Raw genomic sequence first — 16,537 nt, forward strand, 5'->3', positions numbered from 1 at the left:
GTCCATATAGATATTAAAAACTGATGGCGATTCTAGGGCACCTTGTCTTGCAGTGAATGTTTGTTTTCATGCCGCCGAGCTATTTTTATGTATTTTATTTTTTAAAAGGACTTGTCTGTAGGTGTGTGTGTTTTATGTTTACAACACATAGGTCTACATTAGCGCACGGCGCGCTTGTGTGGTTATCTCTGGCCATGCCCCTGCGTGAAAGTTACGCAGTATCACTGTCCTGTCCGTGGTAATAATCAGAACCGGCTCTGTAATGATAATGCGCGCATTCTTCTCTCCCTCTGTGGTCAGATGTGTTGAGCGATGTGAGCGTGGGCCTTGCGCAGCTACACTGAGCCAAACGTAACCTATCGTAGGCTTCTAGGCTAATTACGCGCTTACACTGTAAATGCTTGACACGTATTGCAAATAAAATAAGAGTGTTTTCCTGGCCAACGGTAAAGGTAGGGTTGACAGGTAGCCTATGAGGGGCCTAGCCCCTGGGCCACGGGTGTTGATAAAGCGCCCCTGCGGACATGGAGGAGACCGAGGAACCTGTGGTGGACGACCCTGCAGAAAACGCAATTTCTTCCAGTCATGAAGTGCACCCCTGGCCCTACATACGTGATCACTTCAGCTTCGTAGAGAAAAGGGGTGACCGTTTCATTATGCAATGCAGATTATGTGTGCCCAAGAAGACAACCATTGCGGCATACAAAAATTCGACGTCTAATCTGCGCAAGCATGTTGAGGTAAGTATTGTCATTGGCATCATAATCACGGGCGCAGATAGAGGGTGGGACGGGTGGGATTCGTCCCACCCAGATTTAAATTCACCTCGTTCGGTCCCCCCCACTTATAGGGAGGAAAAAACGTCTATGCTGTCTTTCTTTGCATAAGGCAAACCTCACGGAAAAATCAAAAGACTAATTACCATTCGGTTTATTGAGGTGCACAGCAGTGTATACATAGTTGCAACAACTCACATAAAACAAAACAAAGACTGATATTCGGTTGGTTGAGCTGCGCAGACTGCACAGGTTGCGAGCTCGAGCTTGGTTGCTATGGTTACCCACAACAAGTTTGACAGGCATATCGTGGTTGGGGTTGGTTTGCTGGCAGCTTTGTCCCCCCCAGTTTTTTGTCCCCCCCAGTTCAAAAAACGTATCTGCGCCCCTGATCATAATGTTTCCTTTCCATAGTAAAACCGACAATAGGCTGGTTATATTCCAAAAATAGTGGATGGCATTGCTAATGTTGAAGTAGCAACCTGTTGGTACTGTAACATAACGGTAACTAGTCTGTTGTTCGGTTGGCTAATCATGCAAGCAAGTTAGCTCGCCAACCTGACGTGATCAGTCCTCCTACCATTCTACATCCAACAGGCCAGAAAGGAATACTAAGCAAAACAAATAATGTTTGAATTGAATTGTTCAATAACACACAGTGCACACAGGCAAGCTACGAGATTTTGGTGCAACATTTCACTTTCATATTTTGTGTACAATGCTTTGTGTGTGGTCAGGGCGATGTAAACGACATGACTGTGTGTATTGACCTTTTTTGTTTGTCTCAGTTTTAATGCAGCATTATCCTAAGCATTCAATTTGATACACTTCCTTTAAATAAAACATCTGGGTTGAGATGTACATATATCCTTGTTTCCTCTTCTTTTTCATTTTTGCACAACACAATGGAGGCAGAAAACACCCACTGTTAAAAGTAACGTTTTACTTTTACTCAAAGTACATTTTAAATGATCTACTTTTTACTTTTACTTGAGTAGATTTTTGTCTGGTAACTTTACTTGTACTTAAGTAAAATTTCATCAGAGTAACAGTACTTGTACTTGAGTATAATATTTTAGTACTCTTTCCACCTCTGGATCAGACTTTGATAGATCCCTGTTCTTTAAATAAAACAGGGTGCCCACTCACACCTGATTGCCATCCCATTGATTGAAAACACCTGACTCTAATTTCACCTAATTAACTGCTAATCCTAGAGGTTCACATACTTTTGCCACTCACAGATATGTAATATTGGATCATTTTCCTCAATAAACAAATGACCAAGTATAATATTTTTGCCTCATTTGTTTAACTGGGTTCTCTTTATCTACTTTTAGGACTTGTGTGAAAATCTGATGATGTTTTAGGTCATATTTATGCAGAAATATAGAAAATTCTAAAGGGTTCACAAACTTTCAAGCTCTACTGTACTGTACATAAACTGCTAATTCATCCCTTGAAGCACATGTTTGAAGCTCATCCCTTGAAGACAGATGAAGGAGTGTTGGTAGGTTGATAGAAAATGTGGCAGCTTAAAAGAAAGCTCCAAGCTCAGGATGCCAGGAGCTCAGGACAAATGGAGCCTCCATACATTGGTCATGTTTCTGTATCTTTACTCTTTGAAAGCTTCATGTTATGGAGATTGTGTTTAACTGGAAACTTGAAAATTGCAAGAATCAGCTGAAATTTACAATTGTGAAATGAAGGTTCTCTGAAGAGGGCGTCATAATCACTTTTTTTCATCAAATGCAGTGGCTGGAAAGAAAAGAGAGAAGTAGCTGGATGCTGTGATTGTATAAAAGCGTACTGAGGAAATGTGAAGCAAGCAAGACGTGAAATGAGCATGACATGGGCTATTATTTCTCCGAACATTGATACATCTGTTTAGAACGAAGTAGACATCCTTTTGTAAAGTTCCTGTTACTGGCTAACGTTGTTCATGTAAGAAAACAAAACAAGATCAGGACAGAAAGTTAGAGACCATGGATGCTGAGAAAGTGACTGAGGTGGAGATGAAAGCGCTCACTCCAGAAGAAGTACAAGATGATAAGGATGCAGAGAAAAGCAAACTGGAAGGAACAAAAGGTAAAAAAAAAATAATTTTATATATATATATATATATATATATATATATATATATATATATATATATATATATATATATATATATAAAGGAATCCTAATGAAACTAAAAAAGAAAACAATTTGCATTAACAGTATTCTGTGTTCTACAAATGGTCATTTGTAGAGGTGGACTGTAATGAAGTACATTTACTTGAGTACTGTACTTAAGTACACTTTTTGAATATCTGTACTTTACTCAAGCATTATTTTTTTTTGAAACTTATGACTTTAACTTTGCTACATTTGAAAGACAAATATCGTACTTTTCACTCCACTACATTTCTATCAAAGTCCTCATTACTCGTTACTATGAACCAGCTTTGAAAGTGGATGTTTTTTTTCTTTTCTTAAACATGATTGGTTTTACGCAGGTACTGAGACAGCCTGTCAGTAATCACTAGGGTCACATCACGTCCATAGACTGGATAAAATCAAGTTCAATGATTTCTCATCAGTATTATTTGAACTCGATCAGTTGATGGCAGAATGGAAGGAGGTGGTTCTTCTGGGGAATGCACGCACCCATGGTTATACCGAGAACCCATGTTTCAGTTTTCTGAAAGGATTCAACAAACCACATCACGGCCTACAAAAACTTGCTGCCCAACCTGCAGAAGCATATTGATCTATATAAACGTTTTATTCTAAGGGAAAGCTTATAATGAAGTTGTCTGTGTTTTTAGAGCTAGCGATAACATTGCAATAGCTATGCAGTCTGGTTAGTCAAATGACTTTCTATGGATTTGCCCACCAAGTTGCCATAGCCTTGTCCACGGCTAACGTTTACACATAGCTAGTTAATATGGACACTGTTAGTTAGCGTGGAAAAATGGAGTTACGCTAATATGAATAACTTATTTGAAGACCTGTTGGAAATATGTTTTAGCATAATCTTGCCAAATAAACAGAATGTAGAAATCTGTGTTTAAAGGTGTTTATTCTACAGGTTCTACAAGTTAGTCAGTAAATCCAGTCGGTTGCTTCAGAGGCATTAGGTTTTGTAAGCATTGTGGGAATAATACATCAATGCATTGACCGAAAATGTACTTTTAATACTTGAGTATTTTTAAAAGCAAGTACTTCAGTACTTTAACTTAAGTAAAATTTGACTGGACAACTTTCACTTGTATCAGAGTAACATTTGACCAGTGGGATCTGCACTTTGACTTAAGTAATGAAGTTGGGTACTTTGTCCACCTCTGGTCATTCAGAATCTGATAAACAGATTTATCAATGCATTTCTAAATACATCCTAGTTTTTATGTTTTCCTGAGTGTGCTTTCTTGTGCCTAATTTTTTCCATCTTCTCATATTTAAACCACTTGGTCGTCCTCTATTTCTTCACATAGAAGCTGAGAACAAATCTGCAGAAGCAAAAGCAAATGAAGAAAAACAAGAAGCTCATGTGTACAGCACATTGAAGAGTCCAAATGAAAATATTTACACTTTTTCAACACCTATTTCCACTCCAAAACGGGATGAAGGTAATACTTTTACTTACTTTACTTAAAAAACTCAAAAGATCTAAGTACTTGGCACAATTAAAGTTTTGTGATACACATTTAAGCTGTGTGATGAAGACGATCTCTAATGTGCAAAAGTCTTAGGCCCCCTATTTTTCATCTCATCTCATTATCTCTAGCCGCTTTATCCTGTTCTACAGGGTCTCAGGCAAGCTGGAGCCTATCCCAGCTGACTACGGGTGAAAGGCGGGGTACACCCTGAACAAGTCGCCAGGTCATCACAGGGCTGACACATAGACACAGACAACCATTCACACTCACATTCACATCTACGGTCAATTTAGAGTCACCAGTTAACCTAACCTGCATGTCTTTGGACTGTGGGGGAAACCGGAGCACCCGGAGGAAACCCACACGGACACGGGGAGAACATGCAAACTCCGCACAGAAAGGCCCTCGCCGGCCATGGGGCTCGAACCCAGGACCTTCTTGCTGTGAGGTGACAGCGCTAACCACTACATCACTGTGCCGCCCCCCCCCCCATTTTTTTCATACAAATTTTGTTATAGATTTCTATTTGATGACTTCTACATTATCGAGTCAGTACAAAAACATTTTAGAGTCCCAAATGTTCGTTTTCCAGCACAAAATTAAATGTTACAGAAAAAAAAGTTTGTATCCGAGCAGCATATTACATAAGAGAGCACTTTTCAGATTAAAAAAGAAAACATAATGAAGGCTACTGGGTTTTGGTGCAAAATTAATAAGCAAGTGTGACAGTCAAAGTGTCCAGAAGAACTGTGGTTGGTTCTGTAAGATGCTCAGTAAAACCTACAGCTCATTTCCTTATAAAACTGCACTCACTGGACCTGAGACTACTAATTTTTTTTTTTAAAGCAAAGAGTTGTCTCATACCAAATACAGACTTTGTTTCATTTATTATGTTGAAAAAAAAAACTATAATGTTAAAACATTTTTAGTCTACAAGCCAATAATCCATTTTTGGTCTACAGCATTTCTTTACATGTGCCTAAGACTTTTGTGCAGTACTGTAAGAAGAAGAAGCCTTTATTTGTCACATGCACACTCAAGCACAGTGAACACATGCAGGGCCGGATTATGGGGGATCTGGGCCCTGGGGCCAGGAGTTTCCAAAGGCCCCCCCCACACACACACACAAAGGCTACTGAGGTTGCAAACTAGCAGAGGGCAACATGTGAATGAAGTAAATAAAGTGACATGTGAACATACTGTATGTTTCGAACATTAAGGCATACATTGTTAGTGATTAAAGATATATGTATTGTGTCAAGAAGTTAACAAGGAAACTGATTAGGATATGTCAATAATTAAGCTGTACCTAAGGAATAATTCATTCTAGGCTATATAAGTTTTTTCCTACTCTTCCTTCTTGCAAAGTCATCCACTAATTCATCAAAGTTAAGCTGTCAGACCAACTCTGATTCAATTGCCAGAAGAGAAAGTGAATTCAAGCGGTTTTGGCACATTGTCATCCTGAGTTCATTCTTAATATGAGCCAGTCTGGAGAATGAACGTTCCCCTTCACAATTTGTAATAGGCAGGGTCAAAAACAGTCTGAGTGCTATGTTGACATTTGGAAAAGTGGAGTATAGATCCAAATCCACCATGGTCTTCAGCATTGTACTTGGGCATTTTTGATTTTCTGACATGAATGATTTGTATTGTACAAGTTCATCTGCCAGGCTCATGTCCAAATCTGTGGGATATCCTGCAGCAAGTGATTTGGCCCTTGAAGTGAGCTCACTGTTGGACATATTGTCAGGCATGAAAAGAACATGAAAAAGATTGGTCAAGTGTGTGCAGTTAACTGATGGTTAAAGGTCCCATGGCATGGTGGTTTGTTGATGCTTTAAACGGGCTCATGGAGGCTTCCGGATGTTATATCCGCAGCCTTTCTCGAAATGAACCCTCGGCACGTAAATATAGCCTCCTGGGAGAAAGCCCCATTTCAGCGCTTTTCCCAGTGTGTCGTTTTGCTAATGAGAAGCAGGAGGCGGGGAAGGGTAGAGGGTAGGCCATGGGGGGAGGGGGAGGGGCTTGACCAAGCTGCGCACACACATACTCGCTGCTATCAGCGCCTGTAGCCACGCTGCTAAAACAAAACCCCGTTCTCCCTCGGACTCCTTTCGTAAACTCAACGTGACACAGAGAACAGAGAGTGAGAGTGTTCGGAGTGGTAGTTTACGAACGTATAATACCCTAGGCTTGAACACGCACTCCATAACCAAAGAGGATAGAAGCAGCAACTACAGCAACATATCGCTTATCCAACAGAAGACATGCATTGCGGAGCAATAGTCAAACATAAGCTCATAAATTACAGTCAATTTCCAGACTAAACTCAGTTTAACAGAGCATGCTGCATGCTCTTTAGTTTTGTAGCACAGATTACCTGGCTAACTGCAGGAAGTGGTTAGCTGCACAGCTAATGTAGCCATTGCAAGGCTAACGCACCGATTTTAAAACATGGCAAAACGACTTAACAGTTATACACTTACTTGTTCGGTGTTTGTGGCTGATGCGGCAGGGATGCTTAGTACGGACCCAGGCTTCAGTGACGGTTGATGTGCAAAACCTGCCCTGTACTGTCCCAAGTTGTGGAAACATTCATCAGGAAAATGCTTCTGACAAACATACACCGTCTTAGGTAGACTCGACGGTGTATTATTGAAGTAAATAAAATTAAGCCACTGCGTCTTCAGGGGCTCTCCCGTCGGCAGTAAAAACAGACTCTTTTCTGTGTTGTCACATCCATGTACAGCGCAATTTCCATGTTTCGCTCGCTTAGGTGATGCCATGTTGTTGTGTCCTCTATGGTCTCCTCACTACAACTGGGCGAGGCAATCCATACAGTGGGTGGGAATCCAGAGGGGGGGCGTGGGGATCATCTCCCTTGCTGACGTAGTAAAGGGAAGAGCTTATCAACTCGCCGTTTTGACGCGCCATTCTCAAATGTTGGGCATAGTTTGGTTTACACATTATGAAATTTCTAGCCACTGGGGTGACTTAAGAAGGTCAGAGGAACTCATTTTAACGTTAAAAAACCTCAGAAAGTGAAAATTTCATGCCATGGGACCTTTAAGACAAGACACAAGTTTGTCAATTAGAACATTGAATGTTTCAATCCGAAACTTTTCTTTTCCACTAAATTCAACACCTGGCTCTTCACTTTCATCAGCCATACGTTTGCGCTTCTTTGTGCGCTGGAGGTCATGCCTGTAGTCTTGGGAGACTGAATGGGTAACATTTAAAGCTGACCCTTCAAAAAAGGCGAAATTGTCTCTCTGTTCTGCCACAAAGTCACGAAGTGAAAGGAGAAGCCGTGTAGCCGTGTGTATGTCAATGCTATGTTTCTGCAACTGCAGACTTGTGGCTTGGAACCGCTGCAGTATTGTATCCCAAAAGTGTGCCATGAAGGCTATCTCTAGGGTGTCCAGCTTGCCACAGAGTGCAGAGGCCTCGCTTCTAGTTTCACGTTTCTCCTGTGATTCTTTGGAAATATTGTTCAGTGCCTCTCTCAATTGTGGATAATATTTCCAAAGAGCCTTTGTGGATTCAGCTCTTGAACTCCAGCGAGTACCTGACAACGATTTCAATGTGAGTTTCACATCTGTATCACGAAACACCTTTCCCCACCTGTGTGTTGATGAGGTACAAAATGTGTATAGTGTTTGCACAAAGTCAAAGAAACGGCCAGCTTCTGGGCAACTGTCAACAGCATTGACACCAACTAAATTCAACGAATGTGCTGCACAGGGGACATAACAAATTAATGGGTTTATTCATTTCAGATGAGCTTGGACTCCATTGTACTTTCCTGACATATTACTTGCATTGTCATAAGACTGGCCTCTACAGTTAGTTAAGTCTAGGCCCAGGTTCTCCACCATAGCAACAACACACTCAGCCAAACTGCTCCCACTATGATTTCCAATAGGCTCAAAAGCCAGAAAATGCTCAACTACTTCTCCACCATTATTTACAAACCTGAAAATAAAAGTGAGTTGGTCCACATAAGCAAGGTCTGGAGTGGAGCCAACTATAGCAGAAAAGTATTTGGACTCTTTAATCTTGCTGATAATTGCTTCCTTTGTTCTTTCTCCCATTAAGTGGATAAATTCCTCACAGATTGTTGATGAGAGGTAGGACACAGAGCCTTTGCCCTTGCCTCCAAACCTTTGGAGATGGTCGGCTAGAAAAGGGTCAAATTTGGCCAACAGTTCGACAATGCCCAAGAAATTACCATTGTGAGGTGATCCCAGCTGTTCATCGTCTCCCCTGAAAGCAAGGCCCCTCTCCCCCAAAAACTGGATTACAGCAACAACTCTTCAAAACTTCCTGCCAGTATTGCCTCACTGCATCCATTTGTTTGACAAGATCAGAATCAACTCTTCCTGTGTTTTTGGAGCGATTGTGTAATGCTAGCATGCAAGCCCTATGCTCCTCACTCCTCTCATGCTCACCGATACGCTCAGAATGTTTCCAATCAGAAAACCCGTGGACAAACGCATTGTGCTTACTTGAAAATAGCTTGCAAGCAAAACAAAAGATGCAACCAGTTGAAGGGGAGTAAAGTAGCCACTGCCTAGTCACAGATTGGCCATTAGGTAGAGAACATTTGAGTAAGGAATTTGTGAAACTCCTAGTCATGCCCCCCATTGTCCTATCCCTACTTGAGGCAGGGTACTTTTCACTTGGATTTTGAAAAGCAGCTGCTCCTCTACTAACCAGAATCGACTTGGCTTGTTCAGTAATGGAACTTGGCCATAAAGCAGGGTCATTATCTGTTTCACACCAGGAGTTTGAGCCCCCAGCTTCTGGTGTGATACTGGTCTCGGTGTACCCCTTCTGACTTGACAAGACTTTCTCAGGCGATGCCTGGTCTGACAGTGAGTCTCCTGTACTAACAAGAGTGCAGTCTTGGTCGGTTGTGGTACTTGGCCGTAAAGCAGGGTCATAAAGTGTTTCACAACTGGAGTTGGAGTCCCAAGCTTCTGGTGTGAAACTGGGCTCTGTGCACTCCTCCTCACTTGGAAACACTTTCTCAGGCGATGCCTGGTCTGATTGTGGGCCTGAGGCCTGAGCCTGACAGGTCGGGTCTACGCTTGATTGGGTCTGTGAGGGCTCCTGTATGATCAAGCCAGTAATGATCTCTTCATTGCTACAACTCAGGCCACTGATGACATTATCAATACTTGAATCTTGAGGCTTGTCGAAAAAGTTAGAAATCAGAGGCACATTTTTTTTAAAAATCGGCCTGCTTTGCCTCCCTAATTTTTTTGGCTTTTTGTTTTGAAGCCCCACTTTTTTGTTTGCAATCCATATTACTGATGCCAAGTGTAATGTGGGAGTGTTATATCTATTGAATTTTCACTGGGACTTCCTAAATTTCTCACAACTGATTATAATTATATATATCAGTGGCGGCTGGTAGTCTTTCAAACAGGGGAGGCTGGTCGGTTACGATATTTCCAGATTTTAAAAGAAAAAAGAAAAAACACATAAATTTTGCCCATACTCTTGCCTCTGATCTGGCTGATTGTTGGCAGGGTCACAAACTGTGAAATAACAGGTTCTTTTGGCCCATTAGCCTACTGTCCAATATGGTGTTGATGGTGGTGTTGGGGGGGTATATTTTAACATTTTATATTTTAAAATTGTGGCATGTTGTTTAAAAACTGATCATTATTGAAAGCAGCTCTTTGTCAGGAACCTCAGCAGTAACAGCCGAGTGTTCTGGAATAGGCACAAGCACTGACCTTGGGGAGCCAAACATAGAGCTGGGTGCCACACATTTCATTCAATGACACTTTCCCTATATTTTACTTATTTTGACTGAGAAATGTTTTATTGACAATTTTGATAACCCTTCACTTTTAATCCAGGTCTGTAGTGTGAAATGTTTTTGGCTGTGTTTTTGTATAAAAATGTTTTCCAAATTGTAGCTGTGTTTAATTCATATCCAGAGAAATATATATTCCAATATAATATATTCAGCATAAACATTTTAAATAGATTCTATATTTTTGGTCCATCCATGACATATTACTAAAGTAGCCTATTTACTGTTGTTGATGTGGGTCACTTGCTGTTAGCCAATTCACTTTCTTGTACCAGGAGAGCTGAAAGGAACGAGTATTATTCCCTACCTTTTTCACCAAGTCAATTTGAGGCGTTGGTCTACCCTGCTCTTTAATTTTAATTTTTTCCTCGAAAGGAAGACTGGCAAATGGCTTCGCCAAAATTAAATCAGCAATGCTTGGCATCCGTGCGCAGCTTTCTTGCTAGCTGACTAGCCCCCTCAAGTTCAAGTTCAGTCACTCAAATAAACGAAATTTCTGGAACTAAGATAGCAAACTTGACAACACTATATTTACACTTTATTTACAATGAAAATATATACAAACTAAAAAAGCTGGTAGAAACCGTATGTAATGAATGAAATCGAAATGTAAGCTGAGCTCTTACAATACACCACAGCACTTGCGAATCCGCATGGGACTGAACTGAAATTCACCGCTGCCTGTCTATATTTGAAACGAGCTGTCATTCAAAGAAAATATCCGGCCGCTTTAACCAATCACCAGTCTCCTCGCGGAAACTGCCATGTCCCTCCCACTGTGAGGCTCGGAGTCCGTGGGCGGGCATTTTCGCAGTATTTGTCCAATAACCGTCTTGCATTTTGAGATTGAAAAGCGCATCGCTCCCAAATGCCATTGAAGTCCACTGAGGCTGGGAGTCCGTGAGACTCCGTGGGCGGGCGTTTTCGCAGTATTTGTCCAATAACCGTCTTGCATTTTGATATTGAAAGCGCATAGCTCCCAAATGCCATTGAAGTCCACTGAGGCTGGGCTGCATCGCGCTGTCACGAGGGGGAGAAACTCACGCACACATTAGGCGAACTGGGGAAAGTTATAACGGAATGATTTCTCACTGTAGTGGGTTGAGCACATATATTTCTATGATTCTGGATCTGAAATAGCAATGTTATAAGGTCGGCTATAACATAAGCCTAGCACAATTCATCCTACACGATGTTCGTCATTTTTAGAGGAGGCTGAGCCTCCCTCATTGTCTTAGAGCAATCGCCCGTGATATATATATATATATACACACACACACACACACACACACACACGCAATACAATAATTAAAGGCAATGAGCCTTTAAAAAGGCTTTGAACCTTTGAAGATGCAGTGTTGTTTCTAGTAATATAATATAAGGGCGGCACGGTGGTGTAGTGGTTAGTGCTGTCGCCTCACAGCAAGAAGGTCCGGGTTCGAGCCCCGTGGCCGGCGAGGGCCTTTCTGTGTGGAGTTTGCATGTTCTCCCCATGTCCACGTGGGTTTCCTCCGGGTGCTCCGGTTTCCCCCACAGTCCAAAGACATGCAGGTTAGGCTAATTGGTGACTCTAAATTGACCGTAGGTGTGAATGGTTGTCTGTGTCTATGTGTCAGCCCTGTGATGACCTGGCGACTTGTCCAGGGTGTACCCCGCCTTTCGCCTGTAGTCAGCTGGGATAGGCTCCAGCTTGCCTGCGACCCTGTAGAAGGATAAAGCGGCTAGAGATGATGAGATGAGATGAGATGAGATAAAGAGAGAGAGAGAGAGAGAGCCCAAGTCTCCGCCCCTTCTGGTCAGTCCATTGGAAAATCGATATTAGATTTTCACTTAGACTTCCGAAATTTCTCACTGAAAATACACTAGTCCTTACAACGGCTTTGAGGTCGTAGCGGCGAATCAAATCAATTAAAACATTCATGTTGTTAATTTGATTGGCCACCGCAGGCGAAATTCACTCCTCATTTGCATAATATTAAACTTGGCCAAATATTTTCACTTCGCTTCGCCCTGTTCGCTTGCCTTCGCCCCACCTCGCTTCCCTCATAGGAATGAATGGCGAATTTCGCTTCCCTTTGCCAAATTCGCATGTATGTGTCCACGGCGTGAGGCACACAAGGCATGTTGTTGTCTGCCTATGACATGACATGAAGTAAGGAACAAAAACGAACCCCAACACTAAAACCCTTGGTAAATCAGAGGCCCTTTGTAAGGACGTTTGTAATCAGAGAGCTCTCTTCAGGGGCGTCGAAGTAGGGGGGAAAGTGGGACTCAGTCACCAGGGCCCTACGTATTGGGGGGCCCCATAGGGAGTCAGTTTTTTTTTGTAGGGGGGGTCCATTTGAGCTAGGTCCATAGGGCCCAGAATTTGGTGCTACTCTTAACAGTACGCTTTCCCGTTAGGGCTCTCTCTAGGGCCCCCAGATAGCCAGAAGTCACGACCCTTAGCAGGGGCTTTCATAATCATAGGATCCTCTGAAAGCATTCCCCCTACTTTCTTGAACCCCTAGTTGGCAGACATTACGGCCTCAGGAGTTTTCACAAGAGGCACTACAGCAGGGCCAGGGGCCCTCTGATTGCCGTCCCCCGCCGCCCACCAACCCACCCCTTTCCTCTGTTTTCTTCAGATATGCCCTATAACAATGTAAGTAGTCATAAGATCTTAGAGAATACAGGCCCTCTGATGTCACAATTGGCATCGGCATCGCTATGGGCCCCCCCGGGCCCCTGGAACCCTTGGGCCCCTGGGCACTGGCCCAGTCCGTAATCTGGCCCTGAACACATGCATGCACACACACAAGTGAGCAATTAGCAGACACACATACCCAGAGCAGTGGGCAGCTATGCTACAGCACCCAGGGAGCAGTTGGGGGTTAGGTGTCTTGCTCAAGGGTGTTAGGTGCCTTGCACTTCAGCCCATGGCTGCACCATGATAACCTAACTGCATGTCTTTGGACTGTGGAGCACCCGGAGGAAACCCACGCAGCCATCACATGTTGGCTTGAAGATCACAAAATCACATGTTGGCTTGAAGATATGAAGTTTATCTTCTCATGTGAATGTGTCTTGCATTTTTCATACAAAACACATCACATGACATATTTAAATAATATTGGCTGGCTTTTTTTCAGGGTCCATCAGATATATTCCATTCAGCTAGCATGATATTGAAGGAGTCTTCGACTCGTTCAATATCATGCTAGCTGAATGGAATATATCTGATAGACCATGAAAAAAAGCCAGCCAATATTATTATTATTATTATTATTATTATTATTATTATACATACACACTCTCTTCGTATCAGCATTCTCAAAGGCCAATGCTAGCTTACCCGCAAGTTGACACTGTTAGCTCGCCAGTACAGTCACCTTCCAGACGGTGTAGCGTTCATCAGTAGCACAGGCTAATGACTGAGAAACTAAGATTTCTGTCTCGAGACTCTTCTTCCATGCACACTCGCCCCAGCATTTTTCACTCATACTTAAGTATTCATTTCCCAATATAATTTACTTATTTACTTTTAAAATCAACATTGACAGCCACACACAACGGAGCAACCTGGCAGCCAGAATTCTCTCAAAATCTTTAATGAAGCAAACCTCATGGCCATGTTTGTTTACAAACTGTCTCAGTCACTCTCTAGCATGGAAGTTTTACATCTCTGACGTGTCTCTTTTCTAGTTTTTCAATGTCCATTGGTATGTTTTTCTCTTGTAAATATGCGTGAAGAATATATAATGAAGTTTTGGTAGCCTTTCGGGTGTTCAGCGCATCTTCGATTTCAGTTTTTAGTTTATTTATTTAGTGCTTAATTATAGCATAGCTAATCCTAGTAGTAGCACTGGATTAGCCTCATCTTCTCGCTTTCCTGACCGACAAAGAAATGATTGTGTGCATGCACAGCAGAAAAGTTTTGTTGTTGGATATTCGCATGAGGTCTGACTTGTGACTTCGTGTTGTCTTGACAACATGCAATATTATAACAATATTGCATGCTCATTCTCTATTGGGTAGAGTGGCGATATGATAACAATATTGCATGCCATCAATAAACCTACTAGAAGGGAATAGAATTTTTATTCCATGGAAAAAGTGGCACATATGTATAATAATACACTATATTTCACTCCGATGATGTCACGCCTAGTGTTTTCCCGCTGACTAGAGGCGCGCTGTCAAAATGACGAACTGGTTCAAAATTAAAATTCTTTTGATTAACTCTCATTTTTTTTTGTGTGTGGATGTGTCCATATAATATAAAGAATATTACATGGGGGTGCGAATATATGAAGTTTATCTTCTTGTGTTTAAAATATTTTCAGTCATTTGCTCACTTGTGAATATGTTCACCACTCAAAGATAAACTTCATATCTTCTTGCAGCTGTGTAACATTCTCTATGTATTATATTCTCTTAATTATATTCTATTAAATTACTTTGTTAATTAAAAAGGTCTTAAACCATAGGAGGTACTCATGTAAAACAAAATTCTTTATGTGGCATTCTACTGTTCTTGCTAACTAAAGCCTAGGTCACAACCGGACGTACGATTTTTTGGCCGTGCGATTTTTGGCATTTCCCAAATCGCTGCGTTTTTTTTGTTCATGGAGAAAGATGCGAGTTGGCCGTAAGTTTGTCTTGCAACCTGAAAAAAACGTAAGCGCCCGTAGAGTTTGTTTGACATGACAAAGAACCTCTACGGCCGGTCTGCGGCCAGTCTACGGCTCGAAAATCAGCATGTCACACGCGCGCCCTCCGTGCGTTTCTTGCGTTTTTTGCACGTAGACCGGCCGTAGGAGCACGTACGGCCGGTTGTGACCGAGGCTTAAACTGTTTTTGATTTTGGATGAGAGTTTTGGTAAATTTTAATGATATAAAATTTTGCAACAAATAATAGTTCAGCAATAAATAAGAAAAATGTGAAAAAAATGCTATGTAATCCAACAAAAGAAAAACCACACAAACAAACAAACAAACAAACAAACAAACAGTAGGCTTGAAACCATAGGTGGTACTCATGTAAAATAAATTGCTTTATATAACAGACAGTTCCTGCTAACTAAAGTGTCTCGATGAATGACAGAGTTTGGATTTATTGATAAATTTAGCAATAAATAAGACAAAAATCAAAGAATAAGACAAACATGCATTAAATGTGACCTAATCACATCACTACCATATGTTTGTGTGCAAAATATTTCATCTCATCATCTCTAGCCGCTTTATCCTGTTCTACAGGGTCGCAGGCAAGCTGGAGCCTATCCCAGCTGACTACAGGCGAAAGGCGGGGTACACCCTGGACAAGTTGCCAGGTCATCACAGGGCTGACACATAGACACAGACAACCATTCACACTCACACCTACGGTCAATTTTAGAGTCGCCAGTTAACCTAACCTGCATGTCTTTGGACTGTGGGGGAAACCGGAGCACCCGGAGGAAACCCACGCGGACACGGGGAGAACATGCAAACTCCACACAGAAAGGCCCTCACCGGCCACGGGGCTCGAACCTGGACCTTCTTGCTGTGAGGCGACAGCGCTAACCACTACACCACCGTGCCGCCCCTGTGCAATATATGTTAAATGTATTTGAAAAATACAAAACAAAAACAGAATTAAAATCTCTGACTGTTTTATCGTGATGTTAAGCTAACAAAATACTGAGGCATATTTTCTGATAATGGTTAATTTTAGTTGTAGCTTGCCAATTTTAATATGAAAATAAATACATTCATTTAAAAGTAACTGACAATTCGACCTAATGACATCAAACCAACTTTCAAACACAGAGAAACTGCACTTACACACTAAGGACTTTTTTTTAATGTCACTGAATTTATAAATCAAAATGTATTTTTAAAAAAAAGGAAAATTTAAAGCACTAACCATTGAACCTGATGATGTCAAACCATTTTCACATGTCTGGGTAAACCTCTTTTACATACTACAAGGTATTCACAACATTTCATTATGGTACTGTAAATAATTAAACATTTATGAATGTTTGTGGATTTATTGGACTTTACTGAAACTCACACATCACATCACACATCACATTATCTCTAGCCGCTTTATCCTTCTACAGGGTCGCAGGCAAGCTGGAGCCTATCCCAGCTGACTACGGGCGAAAGGCGGGGTACACCCTGGACAAGTCGCCAGGTCATCACAGGGCTGACACATAGACACAGACAACCACTCACACTCACATTCACACCTACGGTCAATTTAGAGTTACCAGTTAACCTAACCTGCATGTCTTTGGACTGTGGGGGAAACCGGAGCA

General features: G+C 41.7%; 1 protein-coding gene across 2 annotated transcripts in view; it reads left to right on the forward strand.

Moving 5' to 3' along the window:
- Positions 1-2,596: 2,596 nt before the first annotated feature.
- The window catches only part of LOC132886684 (natural killer cells antigen CD94-like), a 36,845-nt gene continuing 22,904 nt past the window's right edge, over positions 2,597-16,537 (forward strand). For both annotated transcript variants that reach the window (XM_060921630.1, XM_060921631.1), the window contains exons 1-2: positions 2,597-2,864; positions 4,253-4,387. In XM_060921630.1, the coding sequence (XP_060777613.1) occupies positions 2,762-2,864; positions 4,253-4,387 (238 nt within the window). In that variant the 5' untranslated portion in view covers positions 2,597-2,761. The remainder of the gene's footprint in view (positions 2,865-4,252; positions 4,388-16,537) is intronic.

This window comes from Neoarius graeffei, chromosome 5, assembly GCF_027579695.1.
Source record: "Neoarius graeffei isolate fNeoGra1 chromosome 5, fNeoGra1.pri, whole genome shotgun sequence".
Taxonomy (NCBI): domain Eukaryota; kingdom Metazoa; phylum Chordata; class Actinopteri; order Siluriformes; family Ariidae; genus Neoarius; species Neoarius graeffei.